This window comes from Manihot esculenta, chromosome 17, assembly GCF_001659605.2.
Source record: "Manihot esculenta cultivar AM560-2 chromosome 17, M.esculenta_v8, whole genome shotgun sequence".
Lineage (NCBI taxonomy): Eukaryota > Viridiplantae > Streptophyta > Magnoliopsida > Malpighiales > Euphorbiaceae > Manihot > Manihot esculenta.
The window spans coordinates 27,398,475-27,425,308 of record NC_035177.2 but is presented as its reverse complement, the minus strand read 5'-3'; the positions used below and the strand labels follow the sequence as shown (position 1 = coordinate 27,425,308).

At 33.2% G+C, this 26,834-nt stretch overlaps 3 protein-coding genes across 8 annotated transcripts; 1 reads left to right on the top strand and 2 right to left on the bottom strand.

The window, feature by feature from the left end:
* Nucleotides 1-7,104: 7,104 nt before the first annotated feature.
* On the top strand, nucleotides 7,105-10,498 carry LOC110604691 (putative tyrosine-protein phosphatase auxilin). Of its 3 annotated transcripts, XM_021742961.2 has the most exons (7): nucleotides 7,105-7,666; nucleotides 8,263-8,774; nucleotides 8,870-8,937; nucleotides 9,294-9,350; nucleotides 9,618-9,707; nucleotides 9,808-9,984; nucleotides 10,130-10,498. In XM_021742961.2, exons 1-7 carry the CDS (start codon nucleotides 7,173-7,175, stop codon nucleotides 10,172-10,174), a joined length of 1,443 nt encoding a protein of 480 aa, XP_021598653.1. In that variant the 5' UTR covers nucleotides 7,105-7,172; the 3' UTR covers nucleotides 10,175-10,498. The 3 variants fall into 3 exon arrangements, 2 of the variants coding, with proteins under 2 accessions (XP_021598653.1, XP_021598654.1); XR_002486287.2 differs by lacking the exon at nucleotides 9,294-9,350 and having other exon boundaries at nucleotides 8,263-8,767; XM_021742962.2 differs by lacking the exon at nucleotides 9,294-9,350.
* A 597-nt stretch (nucleotides 10,499-11,095) lies between these two features.
* LOC110604723 lies at nucleotides 11,096-19,883 on the bottom strand. 3 transcript variants are annotated; one of them, XM_021743001.2, is made up of 8 exons: nucleotides 19,684-19,880; nucleotides 18,984-19,206; nucleotides 18,036-18,159; nucleotides 16,039-16,385; nucleotides 14,168-15,911; nucleotides 13,664-13,917; nucleotides 11,960-12,049; nucleotides 11,096-11,346 (listed from the first exon to the last, which is right to left on the bottom strand). In XM_021743001.2, exons 1-7 carry the CDS (start codon nucleotides 19,773-19,775, stop codon nucleotides 11,981-11,983), a joined length of 2,853 nt encoding a protein of 950 aa, XP_021598693.1. In that variant the 5' UTR covers nucleotides 19,776-19,880; the 3' UTR covers nucleotides 11,096-11,346; nucleotides 11,960-11,980. The 3 variants fall into 3 exon arrangements, with proteins under 3 accessions (XP_021598693.1, XP_021598694.1, XP_021598695.1); XM_021743002.2 differs by having other exon boundaries at nucleotides 19,720-19,880; XM_021743003.2 differs by lacking the exons at nucleotides 11,096-11,346; nucleotides 11,960-12,049 and having other exon boundaries at nucleotides 13,766-13,951; nucleotides 19,684-19,883.
* A 1,113-nt stretch (nucleotides 19,884-20,996) lies between these two features.
* On the bottom strand, nucleotides 20,997-26,516 carry LOC110605105 (CBL-interacting serine/threonine-protein kinase 23). 2 transcript variants are annotated; one of them, XM_021743427.2, is made up of 15 exons: nucleotides 25,608-26,516; nucleotides 24,772-24,834; nucleotides 24,491-24,562; nucleotides 24,308-24,415; nucleotides 24,110-24,190; nucleotides 23,942-23,995; nucleotides 23,730-23,855; nucleotides 23,143-23,232; nucleotides 22,920-23,039; nucleotides 22,706-22,837; nucleotides 22,289-22,405; nucleotides 21,830-21,886; nucleotides 21,668-21,742; nucleotides 21,366-21,453; nucleotides 20,997-21,222 (listed from the first exon to the last, which is right to left on the bottom strand). In XM_021743427.2, the coding sequence occupies exons 1-15, from the start codon at nucleotides 25,791-25,793 to the stop codon at nucleotides 21,200-21,202; spliced, it is 1,392 nt and encodes a 463-aa protein (XP_021599119.1). In that variant the 5' UTR covers nucleotides 25,794-26,516; the 3' UTR covers nucleotides 20,997-21,199. The 2 variants fall into 2 exon arrangements, with proteins under 2 accessions (XP_021599119.1, XP_043808508.1); XM_043952573.1 differs by lacking the exons at nucleotides 24,772-24,834; nucleotides 25,608-26,516 and adding an exon at nucleotides 24,666-24,746.
* Between the last annotated feature and the right edge of the window lie 318 nt (nucleotides 26,517-26,834).

Below are 26,834 nucleotides of genomic sequence, written 5' to 3'. Positions count from 1 at the left end.
TGTTATGTTTACGCTTCCAATTCCGTGACGCGCTCACTCTGAATTTATAGTTATTTTTTAAAAAAATTACTATTTAATCTCAATAATAATAAATTAATTAGTTATTTTTTTAATTTTTAAAAATATATTAAAATAAAAAATTTATTAATTAAATTTTCAATTAATTTAAAAATTAATTAATAAAATTGAGAAATTAATTAATATTTTTTAATTATAAATATTAATAATAAAATAATTAAAAATTAAAATTAATTAGTAAATTTTTTTGAAATTTCAAGATATTTTAATATAATTTTTAAAATTAAATGATTAATTAGTAAGTTTTTTCAGAAATTAAATAATATTTTTTTAAAAAAGATTATAGTTAAATTAAATCAATTAAAATATAAATAAAAAATTATTTTATGAAATTTGAAAATAGTATTTTAATCTTATCGAAATATCGTTAGGAATTAAATCACTTATATTCTATTCAAAATTTTAGAAGTATAAGTGGAGTGAAATTTCTCAACATCCAAACAAAATCTAAATTATGGAGCAAAAATTATGAATCTTTTTTTTTCCTCGGAAATAGGAATATACAAAATTATCATATAAAATTATATAAGTAATCAATTAAAAATATAAATAAAGAATTATCTTATTAAACTTGAAAGTTTTTTACCCAATAAAAAACTAAATTATGGCAAAAATTGTGATTTTTTTCTCGAAAATATGAATATACAAAATTATCATATAATTAAATAAACAATATAAATTAGGAAATAAATCTAACTAAAAATTCAAAGTAAAAGAAAACTACAGGCATAAATTTAAAATTTGTAGTATAATTTTATATTTTAATATTCACTTATTTAAAAATCAAATACTATTAAAAAATAAAAAATAATAAAAAATAGTATTTTAACTTAAATTAAACACTAGACATATAGTTTATTATCAATTTGTTATAATATTTCAGAGATTATATATTCTGATATTTTGACTAAAAAAAATTAAAAAAAAAGAGTTAGTATGGAAAGATATTACTAAAATTTAAAAATTTTAGTAATATTACTAAAATTTTTATGTATAAATTTATTAATATGCTTTATTTTTTAAAATATTTTTCATTAAAAATTTCATCCATAATTTAAACATTGTCATTAATTTTTTTTATCTTATTAATATACTAAAAAAATGTTTATTTATAAATTTATTAATATTTTTATTTTTTAATATTGTTGTTAAAGAATGAAAAATAAGTCATTCTGTAAATAAATGTTAGTTTTTTCCAATCAAATGAAACCTTAAAATTTAAATATAATTTATATTGCAATTTATATTTAAAAATATTTTTTATGAAAAATATATTTGAAAAATAATTTCAAATTATTAAAAATAGTTAATAATTTATTTTATTAATAATTTATTATAATTTAATCAGTAAATTTTATTATTATTTCTTTTAAAATAAAACGGACAATTGCAACTGGGGGCATTGAAAAATCTTGATTTAAAAGTTGACGGGAACTTTCTTTTTTGTCCTTTATATTTGTCAATGAAATTTTGGGTAGCAGAAAGGCACTAGAGCTTGTAAAGAGAAAAGTTTTGCTAGGCAGACAATCGTCTCAATAATTTTTGGACTATTTTAAGAAATTAACAAGTATTTTTTTTTCAACCGAACTGAAATATATTTTTTAACAACAAAAAAAATCCAACAAATACTGCCGAGAGTTCAGAAAATAATTTGATGACCGCTGAATTTTTTCATTCTATTACAAGGCCGGATCGATAGTAGCAGCCCACAATCAGGAGGTTTCTAAGTCCCCGAATAAGTCAGGCCCAACCTGTTCGTCCTCCTGATCGGACTTCTATTTAAATCACTCAATCAGATCGGTTCGGCCTATTTCAGCCTTAAAGCCAGCCATTTTCTAGGTTCTGGTCATTTTCCCTCAAATCCGGTCACAAAAAGAAAAGACTGCAGGTCCAGTCATTTCCCAACCCTGTCCACTCGCGCGTCGAAGGGAATTAAATGCTTGCTTGACACAGGGAGAGTCCTGGGTTATCCGTACATATAAACCTGCACCAAGGGATAGGTGGTCCTATAGCGGAAAGGTCATCTCGCGTGAGGGAGAAGAAAGATGATAAAAGGGAGGAAACACTCTCATCTAGAGCTAAGTTTTTTGCTAATTTTACATAACTCTTGTAAAACCCTATTTTCTGAATTTCAGATCATCACAACTCATTTATAATGAATTTCATTTGGAAGAGCGCAGAAATTGTTCAATTTTTGGCAGAATATAAATGTAATAATATATTCAATACATCTGAATTTGCAAGAATCAACTCATTTATGCCCTAAATAAATAATTTTCAAATGCTTGTTTGTCTCCAATTCATGTAACTTGAATCTCTGTCCAGGCCAATATCCATGTCTCTCATATACTTACATACTAAAAATAAATCAATTTTTTAATACTATCTAATTAATTAATTAATTTGTAACATCAACTTTAGTAACAATGCCAACTAGACATATCCAATTAAATTTATTTTTGTTAAAATTTAATATATTTATTCCTTTCTTATTTCATGTATAAAAAGCACATTTGCATAGACAGCCTGTGGTTTGTTTTATGAACCACATTAATTACCTTTAAATATAAAAGAGATTTTAAATATTGGATTATATCTTAATTTGTAATCATTAATAGGGTTTTGTTATTCTCTTGGCATGATCTTCACTATTTTTTCCCCCTTCCTTGGCATGAGTAGTGTATGAATTGATTTGATCAAATAGTCTTTTGCTTCAAAGGTTGATGATTAGCTTTGTTGGAAAGTAGAAATGAGGCATAAAATTCTTTATCACAATCAATTTAGGGCATGCATTGTCCCCTCTTCAGCTATCAACCATATCTTCATTTCAGCTAATTAATTTTAGCAAATCCCATATTTGTAGCTCTTTTCCCATGCTTCTCGGTTCAAATCGAGAAATCCAATCAAATCTTTAGTGATTCAGTTATTCGAGATAATCGATTTGATTCGGCATAATATTTTTAAAATTATTTAATTATATACAAAATGATTTTCACTGCATACTAATCCAATCCAACTTCTGCAGCCAACCTCTTTCTCCCCTTCGACCCTTTTCTTTCTTTCCCCATTCTCCATTCACTCTTCCCTCTTCTACTTAAAAATTAAAATCCCTAATCCCCTCCCAACCTCCACCAAAGACCATCAATCTTTTTCCATCATCATCAATCATCGGCTGCCATCTTGTATTGCGAACGGTGTCGCCGTCGGTCCTGTCATCTTCTTTCAATTTTTCGCTTCTCTACTCAAGTGCTCATCAATTTCTTCTTTCTAATTTTATGTTGACTTAAAATTTGAGATATTGATTTATTTTAAATATTATTACTGAGATTGGGTTTTGTTTGAAAAAATGTCCTTTGAACTTCTCTGCTCAAGAGCTCATCTCTATATATATTAATGAGATTGGATTTTATTTGAGAAAATACACTTATGAGAATTGGTAACTTTTTATATATTATTTTATTATTGATTTATTCTCCTGAAATTGAAAATAAAAAATTACAAATATTTACAAAAGTTTAGTTTGAAATAACAAAATTAAATCAAACTGATTTAAAGGTCCTTATATTAGGACGGATTCAGAAATTTTGTTTAAGAGTTAAATTTTAATGAATTGTTAGTAAAAATAAAACACCTAAAATAAAACGCATAAAATAAATATATATTTAAAATTTATAAAAAATAATAAAATATTATAATTAAATTACGATTTATTTACTTTTATTAATTAAAATATATTTTACAAATATATGTTTCAATATAAACTAACTATCAATCGATTAACGGTTTTCTCTTATGAAATCCACTATTAATAATATTTATTATAAAAAAAACTCTTTTTGATACGATTGTCATATATGCAAACTCATAAAAAATATTAGTAAGATAACAATTTAATATAATATTTATTTTTTAAAAAATTAAATTATCTAACCTATTAACTATTGAAACAATATTTCCATTTTACTTTTTTAAAATTTAAATAATCTAACCTATTATCTATAAAAAAATAATACTTATTTATATTTAAGTATTTTTAAATTTAAATTATATAATCTATTATCCATTAAATTTATATTTTTTAAAATTAAATTATTTTTTAAATTTAATTAATCCATAAAACTCATTAATTAATAAAAATACTTTTATTTATAAAAATTTAAAATTTATTTCTCTAAATTTAAATAGTTTGACAAATAATTTTAGTTATAAAAATAGATTAAAAATTAATTAAGTGAGATAATTACTTCTTAACAATAAAAGTAGCGTATATAATTAAATTATGTAATAAATAAATAATTTTTTTAAAAAATTATGTATTGGAGTTGAAATTTTAAATTTTTTGAATTAAAATAAATAGAGAATAAGAGGGATAAAATAAAATGAACAATTAAAATTAAACGAACTAATCAAAGGCAGATAAAGAATATTTATTTAATAAAAAAATTAAAAATTTAATTTTATAAATTATAAAATATTTTAATTGAGTAATTTTAGAATAAAGACTTGTTAATAAAATTTTTAAATATAAAAAAATCTAATAATAATTTTTTCTATTATATGTAAAACTACCTAAATATCTCTATACAATTTAAAATTTTTTCCAGAGAAACCCATATCCCCTTGGCCCCACATTGGCTCTCTCCCTGATTATATTACATGGAAAGAAGTTGAGTAAACATAGTAATAATTTATAGAAATATTAAAAGGAAGCAAGAAAACATAAAGACATGACATTTAAGAAGCTGGAATCAAAATTGAGAGGGCAATTATAGAGTTGAAAGTGGCAGGAAGCAACCAGATTTTAGTGGAAATGATTTAGCCACCTTTAATTTTGTCTCTGTGTTTTTGGTTTATTTTTCCATGCATATATTCTTTTGTGTTGTTCATAATCATACCCTTTGGCTAGGTAAAGCTTTTATAATTAGAAATCCATTCCAAACCAAGTCAAAGACTAGGTTTTCAAAGCTTATCTAATTATATTTTTTTTAAAAAAATAAATTAGTTAAATTAATTTTAAGAGTGTTTTCTATAAAATTACTTTTATTATATATATATATATATATATAGTTATCAGTTCATACAAAGTAATGATTAAGGAAATGATGTACTGTTATAAGCAAATAGCTAAATTATTTGTAGAGTTGGGTTACATAAATTATTAAAAATTCTAATTCTTACTTTTTTATTAATTTTAATTATTAAGTATTTTATTATTTAATTTTTACAATTTAAAAAATTTATTAATTAATTTTTTTCTATAATTTTAAAGGTGGAGGAATAATAATTTCATTTTTCAGTATAGTTTTACCCGTAAAAAATAGATGAAATAACTATTTTATTGACGGAAAAAAATAATAAAAAGAAAAAGGAGGAAGAGGGGAGAATGGGTAATTTGATTTTTTTTTTATATTTTTAACAATAAAAATAGACGGAGTAATTATTTTGTTAATAAAAAAAATATTTTAATAAATTTTTAAAAATATAAAAACTGATTTATTAATAATGGCAATATCCAAATACAAAATTATAAGTATTTCTAAAATTTGTGCAAATTAAAATAGATTGTGTAACTAAATTAAACTCTCTTAAAATTAAAAGCTCTAACTCACTCAAATTTTTTTTTTTTAAAAGCTAGCTTAAGAGCATATGATATGAGGTTAAGCTTTTGTCTCGTCTAACTTGGCTATTAGATATTTACTATAACCTTCTCTTAGCTAAAATTAATATAATAATATTTGATGACCGTTGAGTTTTCTATAATTGAAGGCAAGGACAGATTTTAAAAGAAGGACGCAGGCTTAAGGCCTACCAGTTTCTCAAAGCCAACCAACCCAACGTGGTGTGCCCCAGTCCAGCAACGAGAAGCAGGCCAGACAGGTCACACGCGTGGGCCCATCTGAAGGGAGTCTAGCTCGGTGACGTGGCAAGAAGTAGGGAAGCAGTCCAGTCACCTTGTAGCTTTGCCTGCATATGTGCCAGGGAGAATTAAATGGCAGTCTAGCATGGAGAGGGGATCTGACACATCCATACGTACAGAGCTGAGTGACAGACAGATGACACTATAGCAGAGATGCAGTTATACATCACTAGCAGAGAGGTCTCTTCTTTCTTTCTTTTTTTTTCTAGACTCTAATTTTTTTTTTCTCTACAAATCTTGCCTACGACACTAGTTTATCCACCTAACTTGAACGTCGAAAGGTTTCCACCGGAACATCTCCGGTAGATCTCTGACCATCTTTCTTTATTTTACAGGTTTTTTCATCAAATTGAACATTAAGAGACCCATATGATGAAGCGAGAAGAAAACTAAATCTATCATAGAATAAAAAGAAAATCAGATCTATCATGGCATAAGTGGAAAATTAAATTTATCAATATTGAAATAATTTTTTAAAAAAAATGAGATTTTAATTTTGAATGTTTATTTTAAAATAATCTCACTTGATCGATAGAAGAAAATGATATAGATATATATTATATAACTCATTAATTGTATAGTTTTTATTCAATCTTTTGACTAATTATTAGCAAAGTATATTTAAAATCAAACAAGCATGCATTTTATTATTAAGCTAAATTAAACAAATTTATGTGTGAAAAATAATTTAGATCGATGTGAAAAATATTTTTTGTAAATTTTTTTAATAAAATAATTTATTTTTAATATTTGATTTTAATAAAAATTAAGAATGTTAATAAAGCAACTACGGCGTAGTTAATATTTGGATGTGGGGTTTGAAACCCTTCTTTTCATCCAAAAACAACTTTCCAGTTAAGCATGGAGACTGCAGAGTGCCAACTTTGATGATGATTTCCACTTCACCATGCATCTCTCTCTCCCATTATCTTCATTTTCTTTTTCTTTTTTTTTTCTTAAAAAAGAAAAAAAAAATCCCTGCATATTAAATTTAAGTTTTTTAAATTAATTTATTGCATTTAAAATAAATAAATGAAAATTAATTTTAATTACAACTAAAGAGTATTAATCGGACAAGCTGCCACCTTTTTCTCAAAGCGCTCTCTCATGCAGTCGCGTACTCGCGTGTGTATATTAGCTTATGAGTCCTCTCGGAAGCTAAACCAACTTCAGATATATGCGTATGGACGAGTCCGGGCGAATGCGGATGGGAAGGCCCAGCTTACCACGGCGCCGTTCCATGGAAGACACGTCGGCTGCCGCCACAAGACTTTCCATGGAGGCCCTGGACCCTGACGACTTCGCTGACGTTTTCGGCGGCCCACCTCGCAGCGTTTTGTCCCGTAAATACTCAGCCGACTTCACTAGATCATCCACTTCTTTTTACGAGGACATTTTCCGTCCGCCGGAGTTTGTTACTTCCATCGAGAAGAAGAGTGGTGGAGGACGGAGCTTGCCGGCTTTCAGGATCCCTGCTAAGGGTGAGGGATTCTACGGTGATGTTTTTGGTTGGGAGGAGGATCGGAGGTCGAGGGACAGATCGAAGCCTAACTCTAAGGCTAAATCGAAGTCGAATTCCTCGTCGGTGCTGAGTTCAGAGGAGCTGAGCCCTCATCGGCGTCCAGTGACCGGCGATGATGTTGCATTGTCTTCTTTTGCTTCGAAGCTCAGGTATGCAGAAAACTAACGGTTTCTCAGTTTAGATTTATCATATTGACATTTATGCCCTCTTGTGGCTAGATAGAAATTAAGTGTACAAAAGGTATTAAAGATTAATGGCCAAACGGGCTGTGCTCCAAGATTCCACAGTTGGCTAGTTAGCCACCGATCCTTCGTTTTAGCAAAGCCACCATCATGGACTTTGTTAAGACATCATTGTTATGATGCTTTAAGCAATGGGCAAGTTGATACTAAATTTTCTTGGAGATGATTCTTCACATGCTTTGTGGGGTAGACGTGGCTCCACAAGCCATTTCACTTTACTTCAGATTCCTTAATTGGGTAGTCGACAGTTTTTCACCTTCAACAAACATTTACCATTCCAACTCTTCGGAAATTCTAGGAACAGTTACTTTGATGTTTTATTCTTTCACTTTTCACCTCCGTATTAGTTAGCTTCATACCAAGAGTAAGTATACGCCTTTTTAATTTATATTTTTTTCCAGTTAATCTCTTTTCTTTGGTGGATAACTAGTATGGCTTGTTTTGTGGAAAAAATAATTGGCATCAAAAAGGTGGAGAGAGCTTAGATGTTCATCTTCTTGCAGGCCTATCAATGTGCCTTATAGATGGACCACCACTGCAATGAGACCTGAAGAACAAGCAAGGAAAGTAGAGATGCACTCTTTTTCAAGCAATTTTCCTTCTGACGAGTATTACATGGAAAATGAATACAATGACAGTTTCAGAAGCTCCTATATCACAGTTTCACGGCAGATCTCATCCCCAGAAACCATTAGTCTTGATCCCAATTCATATCCAAGCATCAAGGTATCTGTGGACGATTTAGAGCTTAACTCCACTTCCTCTCCTGTCTCTTCACTTTGTCAAGAACAGGTGGCAAGTGCTGGTAAGCAGTCTAATTTAATGCCAGAAGAAGAAATGGAACAGGAAGAAGATGAAGTTATTAGTTCTTATGTCATTGAGATCAATTCTGATCATAGAGAAGTAGCAAGTGAAGCAATTTCCATTGATGAAGCAATTGCGTGGGCTAAGGAGAAGTTTCAGGCACAAAGTTTTGACAGACAAAAAAAGGAAGATCTCTCAGCTGAGGTAGAAGGTGATATCATAACTCATAGTTTGACCTCAAATTTCACATTGAGTAGTTGTGAGGATAAATGACAAAGTTTTTTCTTTTGTCCGCGAATTCTGCAGAAAGGCCAAACTCGCATGAATTTATATCATCACAAATGGATGGACATGGAAGTACGCAATCTCCCACGGTAAAGTACTGTTTTCTGAAAGTATAAACAATAAAGTATGGATGGTTTATGAATGACTCGGTGCTTGAAACAGAGTTCACTGAAGACTATATTAAAATTTGCCTGTGCTGGTCACTTGTAATAATGTCAAGAATCTAATAGCCTATCCAAACTGAAGATAGCATCTATGCATAGAACTAGTGCAATATCATAATTAGTGAAGAATCACTCCACCAGGCATGTGCATGTATGGGGGTACTAACCTGAATGTGGCATTTGTTTTCTTGCGCTTGAATAATCAATAGTGATGATCATAAGGGAATGCAATATTGAAAGAGCTGGGGATCACTTATCACACATACCTTCTACTTTCACAGGAAGAAGAGTTAAAGAAATGGAGAAGTGAAGAAGAAATAGAACAATCAGAAAAAGATGTAAGCTCCTAATGCTATCAGAGTCGATGGGCACTATGCATAAAATAAAGCTTGGGTTTGAGTTGACAGCTTTCTTGCAACAAGTGATGCGTTGCCTGTGACCTGAAAATTTCTTTTTAAATACGAGGATAACATCAAAAGGAATGAGATTTCTGATGACATCCATAAAAATAATAGTGTTATGAAGTTACAACTTGTAGCATTTTAGTTAAAACATAAGGAATGAGATTCACTGATGCTCTGTTTTTTATCCGCAAAAAATTACAGATGGAGCTGGAGCTACTGGATGAAGATATCCAGTTATGGTCAGCCGGCAAGGAGACCAACATACGTTTGCTGCTTTCAACACTACATCATGTAATATCTCCAATCTTTTCTTGTGTTTGCTGGGATTTGTCAGTGTGGGGATGCTCATGGAATTGCATGTGAAAAATAATTTTGTTGGCTTTGAATTCAGATTCTCTGGCTCAACAGCGGGTGGCCTGCAACCCCTCTAACCAGCCTTATTGAAAGCTCACATGTAAAGAAGGCCTATCAGAAAGCAAGGTTGTGTCTCCACCCAGACAAATTGCAACAAAGAGGGGCTACACTACAACAAAAGTACGTTGCAGAAAAGGCCTTCTCCATCCTCCAGGTATACAAAAGAACTTATTTCAATAGATTTTCCAAAATTGTTTCAGTAGACGGAGAAAAGAAATCAATAAACCAAAATGAGATTCCATTAGCAAAGTACTGGATAATGATTTTGATGGTAACAAACTTGTCGCACGTGTTTACAGGACGCATGGGCTGCATTCATCTCCCAAGATATCTTGTTTAACTAGTGGACAGTTCAGGATTCTTTTGTATTCAGTTTTGTGAAGTAAGTTGGAAACCAGGGGCAAGTTAGCTAGAACATTTGAAGAATGGAGAAGAAACACTTATTCAAAAATTTTATATGTTCATCTGATGCCTAGCTTGCCTTCTTCTTCCATCCTAAGACGAGATGAAGATAAGAATGATAGTATTGTTAATATGAGTTGGTATTTGGGTTTGTATTCAAAACAACACTCTTCCAACTCCACCTCCCAGATCAGTTGTTCTTAATCAATCATTCATATTCCACCCTTGACATAATAATGTGTTTTTGGACTGTAATTTCCATCGAATTATAATGGGTTGCCCATCTTTCACTTGTGCTTCCATGTGCAAGCTGATATAAAACCACAATGTATTCCGACGCACGCTAGTCAGGATTCACCTGATGACCCTACAGAAACCACAATCCTTCTGCTGAAACTTGCCCCCTACCCTATAGAGGACCTCTCAGAATGGTCCATTGCATTTTAAACAACTCAATCACTCCCCTGTCAGACATTTCGAGTCTTAAGGAAATCTGGGAGTAGTCTCGACAATTTTCTAGGTTTCATGGGCCTGAGGATTGAGGAATTAAGGTTCTCGTGTAAAATTGAGCGCGCTAAAAATATCATCACAACAGAGGTAAAGGAGCGTGAATGGCGATGGCAAAATGGACGAGGGGACCATTTTGTAAACAAAACCAAACCAAACCTTAAAGATGTTTTGATCTATTTTTCAAAATAGAGAGGGGCAAGTATTAGAAGTGATAATATATATAAAGACTATATAACAAATTGACCTTTGAGTATAAAGATATAATCACTCCTTTAAGATGCAAATAGATTGAACTCTTAAACTTGCAACTACCCGCATGATTTCAAATTTCAATACAAGAGAATCCAACAATATTGCAGAAATAAAAAGCTCAAGGATCTTTATTATATTTGATTCGAATTTGAGATCGTGATAATAAAAGTGAAGCAAAGAGCTTGAATATAAAAGAACACGCAAATTATGATGCATAAAACAGCACCTCAAATTTTTCGAGTATCTTACAAATATCCAACCATGATAAGGGAAAAAAGGGAAAGGAAATAAAACGAAAATTGCTGCAACTTTCCAGCTTACTTCCAAGTTCCAAAACTGATGCAGTTTCATCCTACATAGCATTTGCATAAGAAATTTTATAATCACAGTTGCATGATTTGCATTCTTAAAAAGAACTCGTCTCAAAAGAAATGAATTTTGTGAGAGTTCTATAGTAAGGCTTATGAAGCATGAATTTACATGTTCAGATCAGTTTATCCGACCAACATGGAGGACAGAGTTCGAAATGTTCTACTCAACTTTCTGCTCGTTTTATCCAAATATGTTCCTACATGCATGGCAGCACTGGTCATTTATCTTTTCTTTCCCCTCCAAACTTGAGTTCCTCAATTTTGGCCTACTTCTCCATTCATAGATGGCATGACTTCACCTCAAGGGTCCAATAATCAATTCCCACAAAACTCTCAACTTTTCTTTATTTTACTTGTGTATGCTCCATTCAACTCAACCCATAATTTATTTTTTTCTTTCAAACAACTTAATCTCTCTCTCTCTCTCTCTCTCTCACTGAATTCCAATCCTTAATCAAATAAAAATGGGACAGCACAAACTCCTTCATTCTAGTCAATGACCATTACATGTAAAAAGTTGTATAACTAGTTCACCACGGGAAGCTCAGGGCAAAATTTTAGAGTTGAAATGATCTTTCTAGTGATTGCAAGTACCTTTGCTATTTTGATTAAATATCAATGCTGCCCATGGCTTCTGTTCATGGAATGCCGTCGAAGGAGCTGACCAGGAGTTTGATGATCGTCCTGTGTGTCACATACATGTTGAGTTAAAAGGGGGTAAGAATTGAAACAAAATCCAAAGTTGGAGAAGACAAAGGACAAAAGAGAACATTGAACAACAAATAAAAAAGGAATGGCCAGCTCTGTATCTTTACACCAGAGCTAGGACTCAGCATTCAGGTCAGGAAAATTCATTAGTAGTTTAACCACATGTATTTAGAAGAAATGTCATCTCCAGGTGGCAGGCAGGAAGGATCTTTGGACTATTAACCTATATGGAACTTACACTCCAGAAGCTTAATCAGTGACTTGGCATGCGTTACAATTATTATTGCTTGAAATATATATGACACTTGGAACAGAAAGGGACACTTAAACAAAGTGTAGCATAACCATAAGATAACAAACACATTTACAAGGGGCAACTGATTTCGATCATGGAATCGGTGCCCAGCATTTGAAGGTTCCACCAAAAAGACATGGTCATTGTCGCTATTTATTATTAATAATACTAGCCTATAAATCCTTTCTTATATTCCATACATAGACTCAAGATTGAAATTAATGTTATTCTCAAAGTGAAGATGCCCATGCACACCCAATGAAAACTTCAGGCATGTTTAGCCAATTTACCCCTAAAAGCTTAAAACGAAAACTTGTCTGGATGGAGGTAAATGCAATTGACTGATTGAAACAGAGGCTTAAAATGGCACTTGCAGCCTAACTTCTGGTGAAAAGTTTTAACATAACTACATAATAGAACATTGGGAAATGGATTCATCATTTAGCACAAAGGTTGCATTTAGTACAGTAGTCAAGACAGAACATGCAAGCGAATAATCCCCACTTGTATTTGATTTCCATATTAAGGCTTCGTTTATTTGCGGAAAATAACTTGTATTTAGAAAATATTTTCCGTGGAAAATATTTTTCAACAAGATAACTTATTTTTCATTACTTAACTTCAATTTAAAAATAAAATTTATTAATAAATTTATATATAGAGGGCTTAATAACAACTTCCTCTTTTCAAAAGAGAAAGTTATTTTCCTTAAAATGGCTTACAACGTCAGAAAATATTTTTCGTGAAACAAACGGAGTCTAAAGGAATTAGTCAGGTTTCAAGCCCTCCACGGTACTCAGAAAACCCTATCATGTGGCATCCAATGAACTCATTGGACAGTAGAAAGGAAGAGATTGTCCTATCCAATCACCATTCTTTTTTCCCTCTCAACGTCCATGGGCTTCACTTGGCCAACTAAAATATTGCTCTTTTACTAAATTATACCCAAAACAAACAAAACGGCCTCTCCCCTGATCGGATTTAACTTATCCTACTCATACCAAGCATAAGATGGGACAACTGTTAGTCATCTTCTATCCTGTGTTACTATGTCCTATCGTGTCTATATTGTCCCCTCAAACGCAGTTGCAACTCCAAGGTACAAACCCAGTCAAAGTGCTATTGCACTAATCACGCAAATAAAGTGCTACATCTGAAATGCATGACCTGTTGTTTTTTATTAGTAGAAACAAATATAAACCAAAGAAGCTACTTGAAAAGCAAAAGAAGAAAGTCAAAGTTGTCCATTTTCTAATCAAACAAAAGAAAACAAAAATCAACGTGAAATGATTGACCTTGTATAAAGAAGCTGCTGACTCGGACTGCACCGTTTGAATTGGAATATGCCCCAGTGATTGCAGTGCATCTAATGCCTCCAATGTAAGCTGCCACCCACACAGTGCATCTGCATCAGCATTGTTGCCAGAACTCCGGCTACTACAGCCAGCAGCAGCTACATTTCCATTCACCCATGGACAGAACTGATTGTGATGAATAATTGGATCAAACTCTATAGCCTCTTCATAGTTGCTTTCACCTTTTGGTGGCCCTAAAAATCAAGTATGAGTGATGCATCAACCACACTGGTAGCAAAAGAGAGACAGCAAAAAAGCAAGTTAAACTTTCCATAAACTATGCTTTTATGTTAGTGGGCCTCTCTTCAGCATGCACAGGACTAAAAAAAATTACACACAACATCTACTTCATGAAACATCATCCAATGCATGGATATTACAAGGAAAAAAAGAACAGCACAATAGCTCCAGAAAACCCAGAAAAGTGTAAGACAAAAAGAATACCTATCCCATTGTTTGTAGAGGATGATTTTCCAGCCTTGCCAACCCCTTTCTTCGTTGTTTGATATCCAGAGTACATATTTGCATTGCAGGAAAGAGAAGGGCCATCATTGTTACCTAGAGCTAACTTGCAGCTTTGACTTGCCTTTTCACCACTTTCAACAGATTCAGCCTTCGCAGAACCATCTATTTTCGAGCCACTATCAGCCCTTTCCACAGACCGAGAGAACATCTCTTGGCTATCACCACCATGGGGATCTTCCCTGTTTATTTCATCAGGAACAACCTCATCCATTAATCCAGGACCAGGAGCAGATTCACCAGTCTGACCTTGATTTTCAACATCTTCTACTCTGGGTTCCACATCACCAACCACACTATCTGTTCTATGGACAGAAACATCAACCCCACGAATTTCAGCTTCATGACTATCACACATGCCAACACTGCCTCCACTAATACCAAAACTAGGACCATCCCTGGCCTGAACTGTCACAGTTTCGGCATTGAAAATCTCTTCACCGTCATTTGTACTACTCACACCCATTTCACCATGAGCTACTTCAGCAGCATATTTGACACTAATACTTTGCTGGGCTTGATTGCTATAATTCAGTTCAGATGTCTCATTCATGTCCAGATTGCCATGTGTACTGGAAGAAGGGAAATGAACATCATCAATATCTCCAGGGTAGTTCTCAACACTTTCCATAGAATCATCCGTGCTATGACAGACTGTATCCATTGCAATGACAGATGATGCACGAGTTGAATCCCTAGCTGATGGAATTCCAACAACTTGGTCACTTCCTTGGCGAAATAAATTAACCATATTTCCATCTGCATATATTTCCATACCCACTGAATGGCTAGGCCCGGCACCACAAGAATCTCTTTGACATGGTGAGCAGTGTGTATCAAAATCTGAGTCACGAGCACGTTTTGAAGGTCCAGCTGAAAATTGTCCTCCATCTGTTACTTCATCACCATCACGATCAATGACTGTTCCCTCCACACTATCAACAGGTTGCATCATCAAATGAGGCCTGTTATCTGAGCTGCCACCTATTTCCAAGCTCCGTTTACGAGTAGGTCCGCGTGACTCATAAGAAGCAGCACGATCACCAACCTCACTGCCTGAAGGCTGACCTATAATTAAATCTCTTCCCATTTCCAAATGACGAACACTTTCAGGGATCGCTGCCTTGTCTGGCAGATAAAAAGGTAAGCTCCCTGCCATAGTAAGATTCAGATCAACTTCTGTGTTTTGCAGCAATTTACCCTTGTCTGTTGTTGCCACCTCATCACGGTCTTCTGTAGGTTCTTTCTCTGTATCATCAACAGCAACCCAACCACTTATTCCACTTGCTGCACTCACTCCACGTGTCAATGCCATTTTCTTGCTTGCATCTGGAATATCAATGTTGTTGGGAGCAAAACAAGCAGGTCGAGGAACAGTCAAGAAATCCAATATCCTCACAGTAGCACCACATAAGCTACAATCTAGTAAGGGTGACCTGGAATCACATCTCGACTCTGCTACCAGTCTATTCTTTCCAGTGTTCTTTGTGGCTGACGCAGAATGCGCTCTCTTGCTAGGACCAGGGTCATGTGAAAGATGGACTTGGGCCTGGGCAGGGCCAAAAGAACACCCATTCCGAGCTGATTGAGCTGAATGTTCTTCACAGTCTTGAACATTTAGGAGCCATCTTGGCTCCCACCCACAGAGACTTATAAGCTTTTGGGCCTGCAAAATGAATATAATGAGGAAATAATAAGACATAATTAGAAGAACATCAACATCTAGCTGATTGGTAAAGTTAAAACAAAGTCAGAACAATGACATGCAACAAAAAGAGCATAATGTATCTTACACGAGAATACAAATAGGAGGCCCCATCTCTGGAGTTTTCAAGTTCTTGTATGCCCTCTGGCTTAAAGTCCCCTTCTCCAAAAGTAAAATTCTGTGAGTAGGACAAAAATCGGTCGACCACTGGACCCCAAGAAACACGCATCTGCTCAACAGCAGATGCAGCAACAATAGGAAGAAACTGAAATTGCATGAGCCCATCACATCTGTCTTTATATCCCCCAATTAAAGCAGACTGAGGAGTTGGAGGGAACTGCACTAAGCTTTCAGGACAGCTGTTCCCCTTCCACGGACAGCTGGTTTTGTGGCCATCATCCAGCTGTCTGGCAAATACTTCACCAGCACTTTCAACTTCAAGAAGAAGAAAGGAAAAAGATTGATATAAAGATGCTAACATATGGGAACAGACATTGATCTAATAAGCAAATAAAATTTGTCTAAATAAGGAATGCATCAATTTGCCATGCAATCAACATCACAATCACAGAAAGAAAAAAAAAATCAGAACACACCACGGGCCTTAAAAAAGACAATTTAGGAAAAAAAGCATCCTTAATTGATTTTCTAAAGTGTATGCCACAACAATTTACCACTACCATTCCAAGCAATCTTATTGCAACATGAGGCTTTTATCCAAAGCTTTTTTTAAAAAAGAAGTGCTTCAAATCATGAAAAACAAGTTAACTTGCTCTGAGATTAATTTTCAGCTATAACAAATATTTAAGTGATTACTCAAAGTCAAGGTTTTAAATATAAATTGCAATCACAGTCACAGTCATGGGTATCAAAAATAGGTTGCAACAGTTAACAAAACAGCCAAGCACTATTACATAATGGCCATTATTTAAAACCATGCTCAGAATAGCAAGTGAAACAGAAATGACAATTCTCAAAATAAATGTTAATAAACCTGGAATGACCCAGTGAAGCAGCGAGTGCTAGCTGAGAGATTTGAGCCAAGAGTTCATGAGAGATCTTTGAAGTCACCACCAATTGAGCTAACTTGATATTTGTATATTCTTTTGCTCAATATATATTTGATTTCAGAATTTTCTTTATCACATTATTTCATGAAAAATAAGTTATAGTATATGAAATGCATTATAACTATTTTTATTTTTATGACAAATAAAAGGACCCAATTTTTTTATATAATACAACACTATTAATTTTAGATTTTAAATCTTAATAAAATGCCAAATGGTTTATGAAAATAAATATATTTATTCAAATTTTCTAGTATTATTTAATAATACACCTATAAAATTTAATAAAATCTATTTATTTCATATAAATTTATAATTTTACTAAAATTACACATTCAATGTATTCAAGATAATACATAACATTTAATTTCATTTTGATTGAATCTTAAACCCGTGAGTCTCTACCATTACCCATTCATAGGCAGGGCTTAATTTGAAAACCTTGATCAAGAAGATAGTTACTCATTTATAGAAGTTTTTATGCATTGGTTATAAATGTTGAGCTAAAAAGTAACAGTGTTGTTTAGAATTTAAATATTTTATATAAATTTAAAAATTCCGTTAAGATTTATGAAATCTTAATTTTTTTTAAAAAAATAAAGATTAGCTAATTAAATTTATTCTTTATATTAATAGGTATGGTATTTAATTATTTTTTAATGACCCACTGATTGAAACATCGTCCCACTGGTTGAATAAGTGAACAATCTACCTGGTCCCACAACAGCTCTAATAACTATGCTCCAAGCTCTCCTCTGCCATTCTACCTAAATTATCCCTTCATCTCTCTTCTGCATTAGACACCAAGGAAAAAAGATCTAGGCCTTTTCTTGTCAATTTATCTACTTAATCTATTTTCAAACCTTCTCTACTGTTCACAGATATATGACAGCTCCTACTTAATATCAATGTTGTGCATTATGAAGTTTATCAGACACACAGAACAATGCTGGCAAAACCAGTATGTGTTGTGACTGAGATTGAGATTTGAAGTACTGGAATTACACTAGCTAACCTTCAGTGGGCGTCCAGGATGGTAGCAAAACAAAACTCAGGCATGCACCACATGATTCGCATACAATTTTATCAATTTCAATATTCATCCAACCTCTTTGAGCACAAGCCAACGAACTAGCAATCTGTAAAAAATTAGAAAAAGGATAATCACGTGACCAGAATTTAACCATGTCTATTACTAAAAAGAGAAACTGACGCTTCAAACCAGAATAATTTAAGCTCACAACTACTTAAATCCGAAATATATATTTAATTGTGCTGTGAAATAGCAAAATCTCTTCTTTGGGAACAATGATCATACAACTCCAATGAAAGTGTTCTAAAATTGAGACTGGAGGAACTTATCATCGCTGTATAGAATACCACGAACACTTCCACTAAATAACCATTTCAGGTCTTCCAGTTATAATTCTTTTCATCCCCTTTCCACAGTGCATTTCCATTGGAAATTGGCTACTGCCATGACTCAAAACTAGTTTAGGTTCAGTTAGTTCAAACCATAACATGAAAGAGTTGAAGCACTTTCTATGTAACGAGAAGATGACTTTTGTAAGGCTACAATGAATCGCATACATTTATTGGATGCCTAGCTTAAAGCTTAGAGTTATCATTCTCGCAATTTCTCTATCATATTAAAGGCAACTGTGGTTTTTAAGCCTCCATCAAATAAATGTGAATGGACAAAATCGTTTGATCCCAGAATCTCTAGGAACTACATTTTTGTTCCTCTTTAACCAGCACCCAGCAATTACCCATTTCCTTCTTCTGAAGCACGTTTGGGTGGTAAGCATCCATGTAAATCAGATAATTAAACTACATGATGAAAAATAATTCTCAGACCACATAATTGCCTCAGATATTTACTCTTTTAGCAAGCTACAGAATTTTAAATGTCATGGAATCCCGACTTCAGTATACAACTACTGTTCATTAATTTTGGGGTTACCTTAGGCTTTCCAAACCAATTTGACGGCTTAAAAGTAGCCAACCGCCTCAATAAATCCCCCCTTTCCCATGGCCTGCATGAAGGCCTTGATGATCCAAGAACAGAACCACCAGCACTGGTGCTCAACGAGGTCCATGGTAATTGAGAGCCAACACCAGAAAGAGAGGCTGCTTTGGAAGCATGCGTATTTGCTGGGACAGCAGGCGAGGATGCCCCAGCAGAACTGGAGGAAGGCAACACGCATAAAGCATCTTACTTCATGTTCATGAGAACCAAAAAAGAAAAAAAAAAGGCATGCTTAAACGATAACATAATTGCAACTGATTCATTAGAACATTTTATCTTTCACTGCCAAAGTCTTCCATAAAACATTAAATTATAATAATCCCAATTATCTCAATAGTCACTACCCTATCAAGGTCCTGAGAAAAAAGTGAACAACAACAATCGAAAACGAAGCACAACGGCCATTATTTTGAGCTCAATGAAATTGAATGTAGCAAAACCAGAAAGCTTGAAAATTATTGTCCAAATTTTTTCCTCAGCTTTCCAAAAACCAAACATCCAAGTATCCCAAACGACGCAGAGGTAGAAACAACAAAATCAGAAAACCCTAATTTCAAAGAAGCGAAGTGATTTCAAACAGTAACAGCTACAGCCAGGAATAAGAGATCAAGAGAGAGAGAGCGAGTATATGCACCGGGGCAAGAAAGAAGGGAGACGAGTAATCTGGTACCTCGCAGCAGGAGTGGGATCCATGGTCCCTCCGGAACTGATAACTTCTTCTCTCATTGCGCTTCTTCAAAGGGAAAATTTTGGTTTTTCGGGTTTTCCCCCCGTTTCGAAGCGGAAAATTGGAGCATACGTGTCAATGGCGTCCCCCCTGCAGCGAGTATGGATTCTATCTTGCGTGGCGCGTAATACTTATGTCAGCAGTGAAACACATTTTATTTCTGGTTGAATTGAAAAGAAAAAAAACGTCGAATTTAACAGAATAATTCAATATTTTATTAATTTTAATTTAAAAAATATATATTAGTTTAATAAAAATTTTAAATTATAAAAATTAATTTTAAAAAATCAATTTCTTTAAAATAATTTATATTTTATAAAAAATTCTCTTAATTAATTTTTTTAATATTTTAAATGTTAAAAAATATGAAATAAACTGACTAAATATTTTCTTTTTCAACACTAAATATTATCATTATTATAAGTTGATACTTCAACGGTCTTTAAATTTTTTATTAAATATTTTTATTCCTAAATGTCCGTACTATAAAATACTAAATGCTCTCATAAAAGATGAGTGCATAATTATATTTGTAAAAGGATAGATTATAATTGAATTTATTAATTTTCATATTTTTAAAAACCAACTAAGTTAGTTTATAATTTTAAAAAATTAATAAATTAATCTCACCAATGAAAATATAATTAAATCACTATTATTACATTATTTATTTAATATAATTTATTGTGTGTATTTAAACTATAAAGAATAAATTATTGAAAAGTATGAAACTGTATAACTAATTTGATTGGATTTTTAAAATATAATGACTAAATAGATGGTTTAAAATGCAACTTTCACTTAATTATAATTAAAAAAAATAAATGAAAGTGTTAATAATGGTGAAATTTTGGGATCAAATAGCTATATATTTGAAATTTGATTGACGAAATATACTGAAATGAATTTTTAAAAATGGATTTTTTTTTTTTTGATAAGTTTTCAATGCTACAGGATTAACAATATCTATGGGTATCCATAATTTGGTAAATTTTTATCAATAAATTGGAAAATAAATTGAATTCTTGTTAATTTTATGCTCCCATTTTACTTTGAGACGTGGCGTCCGGATTCCAAACTAGAAATAAAAGTATGCAAATTAAATAGCAGTAGCAATCTCTGAAAACAAACTACGTAAGCCGGGATGCAATCATGCAAAAAGATCAAGGCAGGCCTTCATGGCCAACCTGTGTGTGTTTAACAGAGAGCGAGAGAGAGAGAGATAAGCTACCATACATTTATTTGTTCAAACCAAGCCAAACCGAGTCGAACTAAGGTCTCTTGTACAGGAGCAAGTTCTGGACAACAACATTTAAAACTATAACAATGTCTATGAAGTATCAACACTGCAAGCTAAGATACTGTCTTTACAAACCATTATATTTGGACTAGACAATTCAAACCACTAACAGCAGCCCACATCTCATGCCGGTACGACAGAAGAACCTGAAAGGTAGTAAAAAAAATGAATCTATTGTCCATAGACAACTACAATGAGAAGCAGCAGAAAGATTTCTTTGGCTTTCAAAAAGTTCATCATATAGATATGTGAAAGACTGCACATAAAATAACAGCTAACAGATACTAACCACTTATCTCAGGCTGTCCTTCTTCCTTTTCTTCGTCAATTGTTCTCCAAACGATATCTTTTAGTCCAGCTGACAGGTTCTTGTAGAACTGTAAGTTACGCCAATTGATTTCAGAGTTAAAGCTCATTTCATCAAAAGAAAACATGCGGGCACTCAAAAAAGAATTCCACAAGAAGGATTAGCTTCATAGGCATTCACTTGATTGATGTCAAAGTTAAGATTCTTTTATGTCTAAAATTTTCTCATCACCTACTGATGCCAAATTTAACATAGTCGCTCGACCACAACTACTTAACACGTACCTTGTGAAATTCTAGGGTGTCTCCACCAGATTTGCGAAGCTCAACCATATAAAGAGAAGGGGCCACCTCAAAGATCTGGAAGGAAAAAGAGAAACTCAATAATGAATAATGGTAATACCATAGAAAAATCATTTTCCATCACAGATAATCCTCAAGACATACTTCTGTTGCAATAGATAAATGACCCTTACGTCCAGTCTTCTCCCCTTGAAGCTTCATCTGAAATTGGGAATAGAAATGATTCAGAATTAACAAACTGCTTAGAGTTGGCCTAAAACAATAGTTGCAAAAACAGCTGAACTTCTGAAAATATTCTCATTTTCATCTTATATCAACTAACAAGCATCAAGCAAACTAAAAGTTACTAAGCACTAATTTCAACAGTACACTTTGGCCAGCAACAGACAAATAACAGTTTGTCCAGCTCACGCAAAATGGCTAAGCATTCAAAGAACTTTATTGAGTTGATCATATCCATAGCATCATTCACAATCCCAATTAGGCAGTAGCAAAGTGAAACCAATGCAGACAGGAAGAAACAGGATAGTAAGACCACTTTATTGGTAAAAGAGATGGATAATCAAACCACTAGTGAGATTGGAGAAGAGGACATAATCAAACCTTGAAGTTATTTTTCTTGACTTCAAAACCCAAAGGCGTCGCAGCTTCTTCAATTTTTGAGATTATCTCATTTGCTGAACGTTTGGATGTAAATCTAGTTTCCCGTTTCACAAGTCCCTGGTCATAACAGGAAAAATAAACTCTGATAAGTTTTTGTAATTGAGTTAGTGACTACATATGCAAACTGTACGATTCACCAAACATGGAATTATTGAAAAAAATACACTATGAGACACAATAGTTACTATTGAAAGTTCAGTCCAGCAACTGTTTCAAGATTTTAACCATGTCTACTCACAAATTATTGGTTTTTGTACTTTTTCTTTTTCTTGTTGGCAAAATTTCAGAACATTTCAAATTCCATTTATATTTATAAAAAAAAAAATGAAAAGAAAGCATTGCCTTTACAAAGTATACCATTTGCTTCTCAAAAAGACTACTGAGGTTGAGACCCTGAGATGTAGAGATCAGTTCAAATGCATTCATAGTTAAAGGCGCCACAGGCCCTATAGGAGATTCTCGCTTCTCCACAACAAGGTTCTGACAATCCTGTTCACAAAGAGAAAATCAAGGCTCAAGCACTTAGTAGGAGCAAAATAACAAAATGAACAACGGAAACATGAGATCTTACCCCTGATTCATTGAAGATAGAGTTCACATCATCAAGGCTAACTTCAGCTTGTTCAAAAGCAGGTGGCTTATATCCTTTCTTAAACCACTCATTTTCAATAACCTCAGCAATAGTAATACGCTGTTGAATACCATTAGCATACAAAGTAAATTTACAGGTGCCTGATGCAGAGATGCATTCTTTTCCATACACATACACAAAAGAATGCAAGAGAGGAACATACCGTCGAAGGATTTGGATCCAGGATTCTTTTGATGAGTTTTTTTGCACTTGAGGAAAACCATGGAGGACATGTGAAGTCTGCCTTAAATATCTGTAATCACATAGGAAACATATAATAAATTAAAGCATACGAGTAACAGACGTGCAACAGTATACTAGGTTGCCATTTCCTGACCATGAATAGTTCCTATTTTACAACACCTGATATGAACCTGCTAACTACTCTCCAATCTCACATATATTCAACAGCTGGTAAGAATTTGATAACAAAGTAACTGTACAAGTGATCAACAGAACTAGCTTGTGATTGGCTCATTTGGAAGCTCTCGGTCTCGAGTTAATTTGTACATTTAATGAGCTTGCTTCAGAAGAACTTTTAAACGAATATTTTCGAAGCAAAACTTCTGTCTATGCACACCAAATTTAGTTAAATTAGAGTTTTCGAAGTAGACATCATCAAGTGAAGAGTTTGCTCTTGCTTTAAGGCTAGGATAAACACTAGAAATTTTTTACATCCTTTGTTTGACTAGAATAAAAATCTTGTGTTCCCGACAACCTAAAGTTATAAGGAAGGATGGAACTAGTCACCTTTTTATAGAGAGCCACAAGGTTGGATTCTTCAAAAGGCAAGTAACCAGCCATTAAGACAAAAAGAATCACACCGCATGACCATAAATCAGCCTTTGCACCATCATAGCCTTTATTATTGATAACCTAGATAAGTGAAGCGCCTAATAATCAGAAAAGAGAACGAAGCCTAGATAAGGCAAGAAAGATGATTCACAATAAAACTAGCATACCTCAGGAGCAACATAATTTGGAGTTCCACATGTTGTGTGAAGTAACCCGTCATCCTAAATCACAAATGGAAAAGGAATGATAATGAATCTTTCCAATAAAATATTCAGAAGTTACATAATGAATGAATCAATGGTGAAGTATCCCAGTCATGAATTCATTACACTTACTCGAACTTGCTGAGGTAGTGCACTTAATCCAAAATCTGAAACTTTAAGAACTCCACTAGCATCCAGTAACAGATTTTCAGGCTGTAATTGAAAACCACGTTAACATTCTAATCTTACATAACAAAAAGACTCTGAAACCCTGCTGAAAAAATTCAGAGGGTGAAAGGCGAAAACCAGCAGGAAAGTAAAATCTTCCACCTTTAGGTCTCTATGGTACACGCCTCTGCTATGACAGTAATCCACAGCATTGATAAGCTGCTGAAAATACTTTCTTGCTTCATCCTCTTTCAACCTCCCTTTGCTTGCCTAACTCGAGGAAACAGCCAAAAATCAGAACAAGGCATAAGAGTTGGAAGTAATTCTTCGGACATATCCACTTACAATTTTATCAAAAAGTTCACCACCAGTAACAAATTCCAAAACGATATATATTTTTGTCTTGCTTGCCATCACCTACAACAGAAATATCTCTGGAAGTCAATTACATAACCATAGAACTGACAATGTCAACATGTGCATAAGTAGCGAACATTAAAAATAATAAAGAATTGCAAACCTCAGTGAAAATGTAAGAGGAAGATCAGCTAAATCAGAATCTAAGCTACTACATCAAATAACAAAGGTTGAAAACAATTAAAAATTTGTAAAAACAGACTTCAAACCTCATACATGCGTATCACATTTGGGTGTCTAATTAGTTTCATGGTCGAAATTTCACGTTTAATCTGCAAAGAGAAAACAAGAAAAAAAAAATCTGACATTAGCTAAAACAGCAGTTAAGCTAATCGCCAAACATATGAGATATCATTAGTATGATGTGTAACCATCAACACCCAGAAATATTTTCATTTGGTTAACAAGCTGAAGTTGATCTTTTTTTACTCTCTACTGTATTTTACAGTATCAAAAAAGATACAGCAGTTATTTCCTTTTTCTGAGTATTTGATGTCACAGTACTACTGTACTAGGTAGCTTAACCAAAATAGTTACCAAAAAAAATTATTTGTCCTCTGACGAAGCAAATTGATGGGACAAATTTAGACTGTCAAAAAAGAGGACAAATTCAAACTTAAATTTTTAAGTTTCCTTTTCCTTCGGTGGAGTTGAGAAATAATAATTGAATAAAATAATACAAAAAATAATGCAGAAACATCAAGCTTACCGTTTACCTAACAGGAAATAAATAAATAAATAAAACAGTAACAAAAGACTAGTCTTCTAAATTAATAAACTACCCTCCATGATTGCAAACCGACGATTCTACCTCGTCAAGTCGACTTTGCCCCTTTTTCTTTTCTTTTCTTTCTTTTTTTTTATCCTCTTCCCTAACTCATTTTCTCGATAACCAAACAGCAAGTCAGCAGCCAATAAACAACAGCTCCAAATAGACAATCGTCCAAAAGAAAAGGCAAAAATCATAGGATCCAACGAAATTAATGGGTAAGCTAAGAACAAAAACCATTCAAAAAACAAGATACAGAATACAATTAATTGATACCTGACCGATCATTTTATGCTTGAGAACTTTTTCTTTATCGAGAATCTTAATGGCAACATTCTCTCCGGTCTCTGTATTCCTAGCAAACTTCACCTTGGCGAATGACCCTTCTCCGATGGTCCTTCCTAGCTCGTACCTCCCGACGCGCGTCCTACTGCCGGTCGCAGCACTCCCTCGAGAAGCCATTTTCCACCCCTCTCTCGAAGTTTTTGAGTGTGTGCAAGATTCCAAATTCTCTCAGTCACTCTTACTTGCCCTATCTAAGTCTGGAATCCCCTCAGATTGAAGATTCCAAATCGCAAAATGCAAATCCACCGTCTTCCTCTATCAGTCCCCAAAGATCGTATATCAAAACCTCTTCTTTTTGCAGGGTTGCCACACCTGAGACTTTGCCACCCTCATCTTGTTCGAATTAAAGCGAAAACGACAACTAAATATATAAAGTAAAATCTGCAGTTCCTACGAGGATCAAGCTTCAAACAAAGAGAAAAATAGAATCTTTTAAATCTCGAGAATCAAGGGGAATATGTCGAGGCATAGAGGGAAGCAAAAATCAACGGTTGGATCAGACAAGAACCCCATTAAGTCGGATAAATCAACGGACTTGTTTAAAAAAACGAAATCTTTCTAGGATCGATTTTCAAATAGAAAAGACACGCTGCTTTTTCATGCCAGCAACTGTCATATGGCACTCTTGTTCTGAGTCTGTGTTGTTTTTTTTTTTTCTCAAGGAGGAAAATTTGTTGAAAGAAAATGATAGAGCAGAAGAGGTCTCGCGAAAGATTGGAGCTTTGGAGGAAAGAAATGTAAGACGTGAATCTGAAATCTAAGAGATGAATCTATGGAGTAGAAATGAGCAGGGGTTGTTGGAAAGAGGCGTTTTTTTTTTATAATACGATTATTGCAATGATTTCTGATTCGTTGCTATCTGAGGAAGGTTTTATTTGGTGCTTATTACATGGTACGGCGGTTATTTATGTATTGTACTATTCGTTTATTCTTTTTAATATTGAGATTATGGCAATAGAAAATTATTATTTAATATTTTTTAAAAAATATTAAATAAATTTTTACAGTTTTAAAAATTCAATTAATAGCATTAGTAATATTTATTTATATTAATGGTAACATTCTTGAAAATAATATTTTAATTTAATTTTTTAAAATATAGATCTATTTAATATATTTTTAAAAAATATAAAAATTAACTTATTAATTTCACAATAT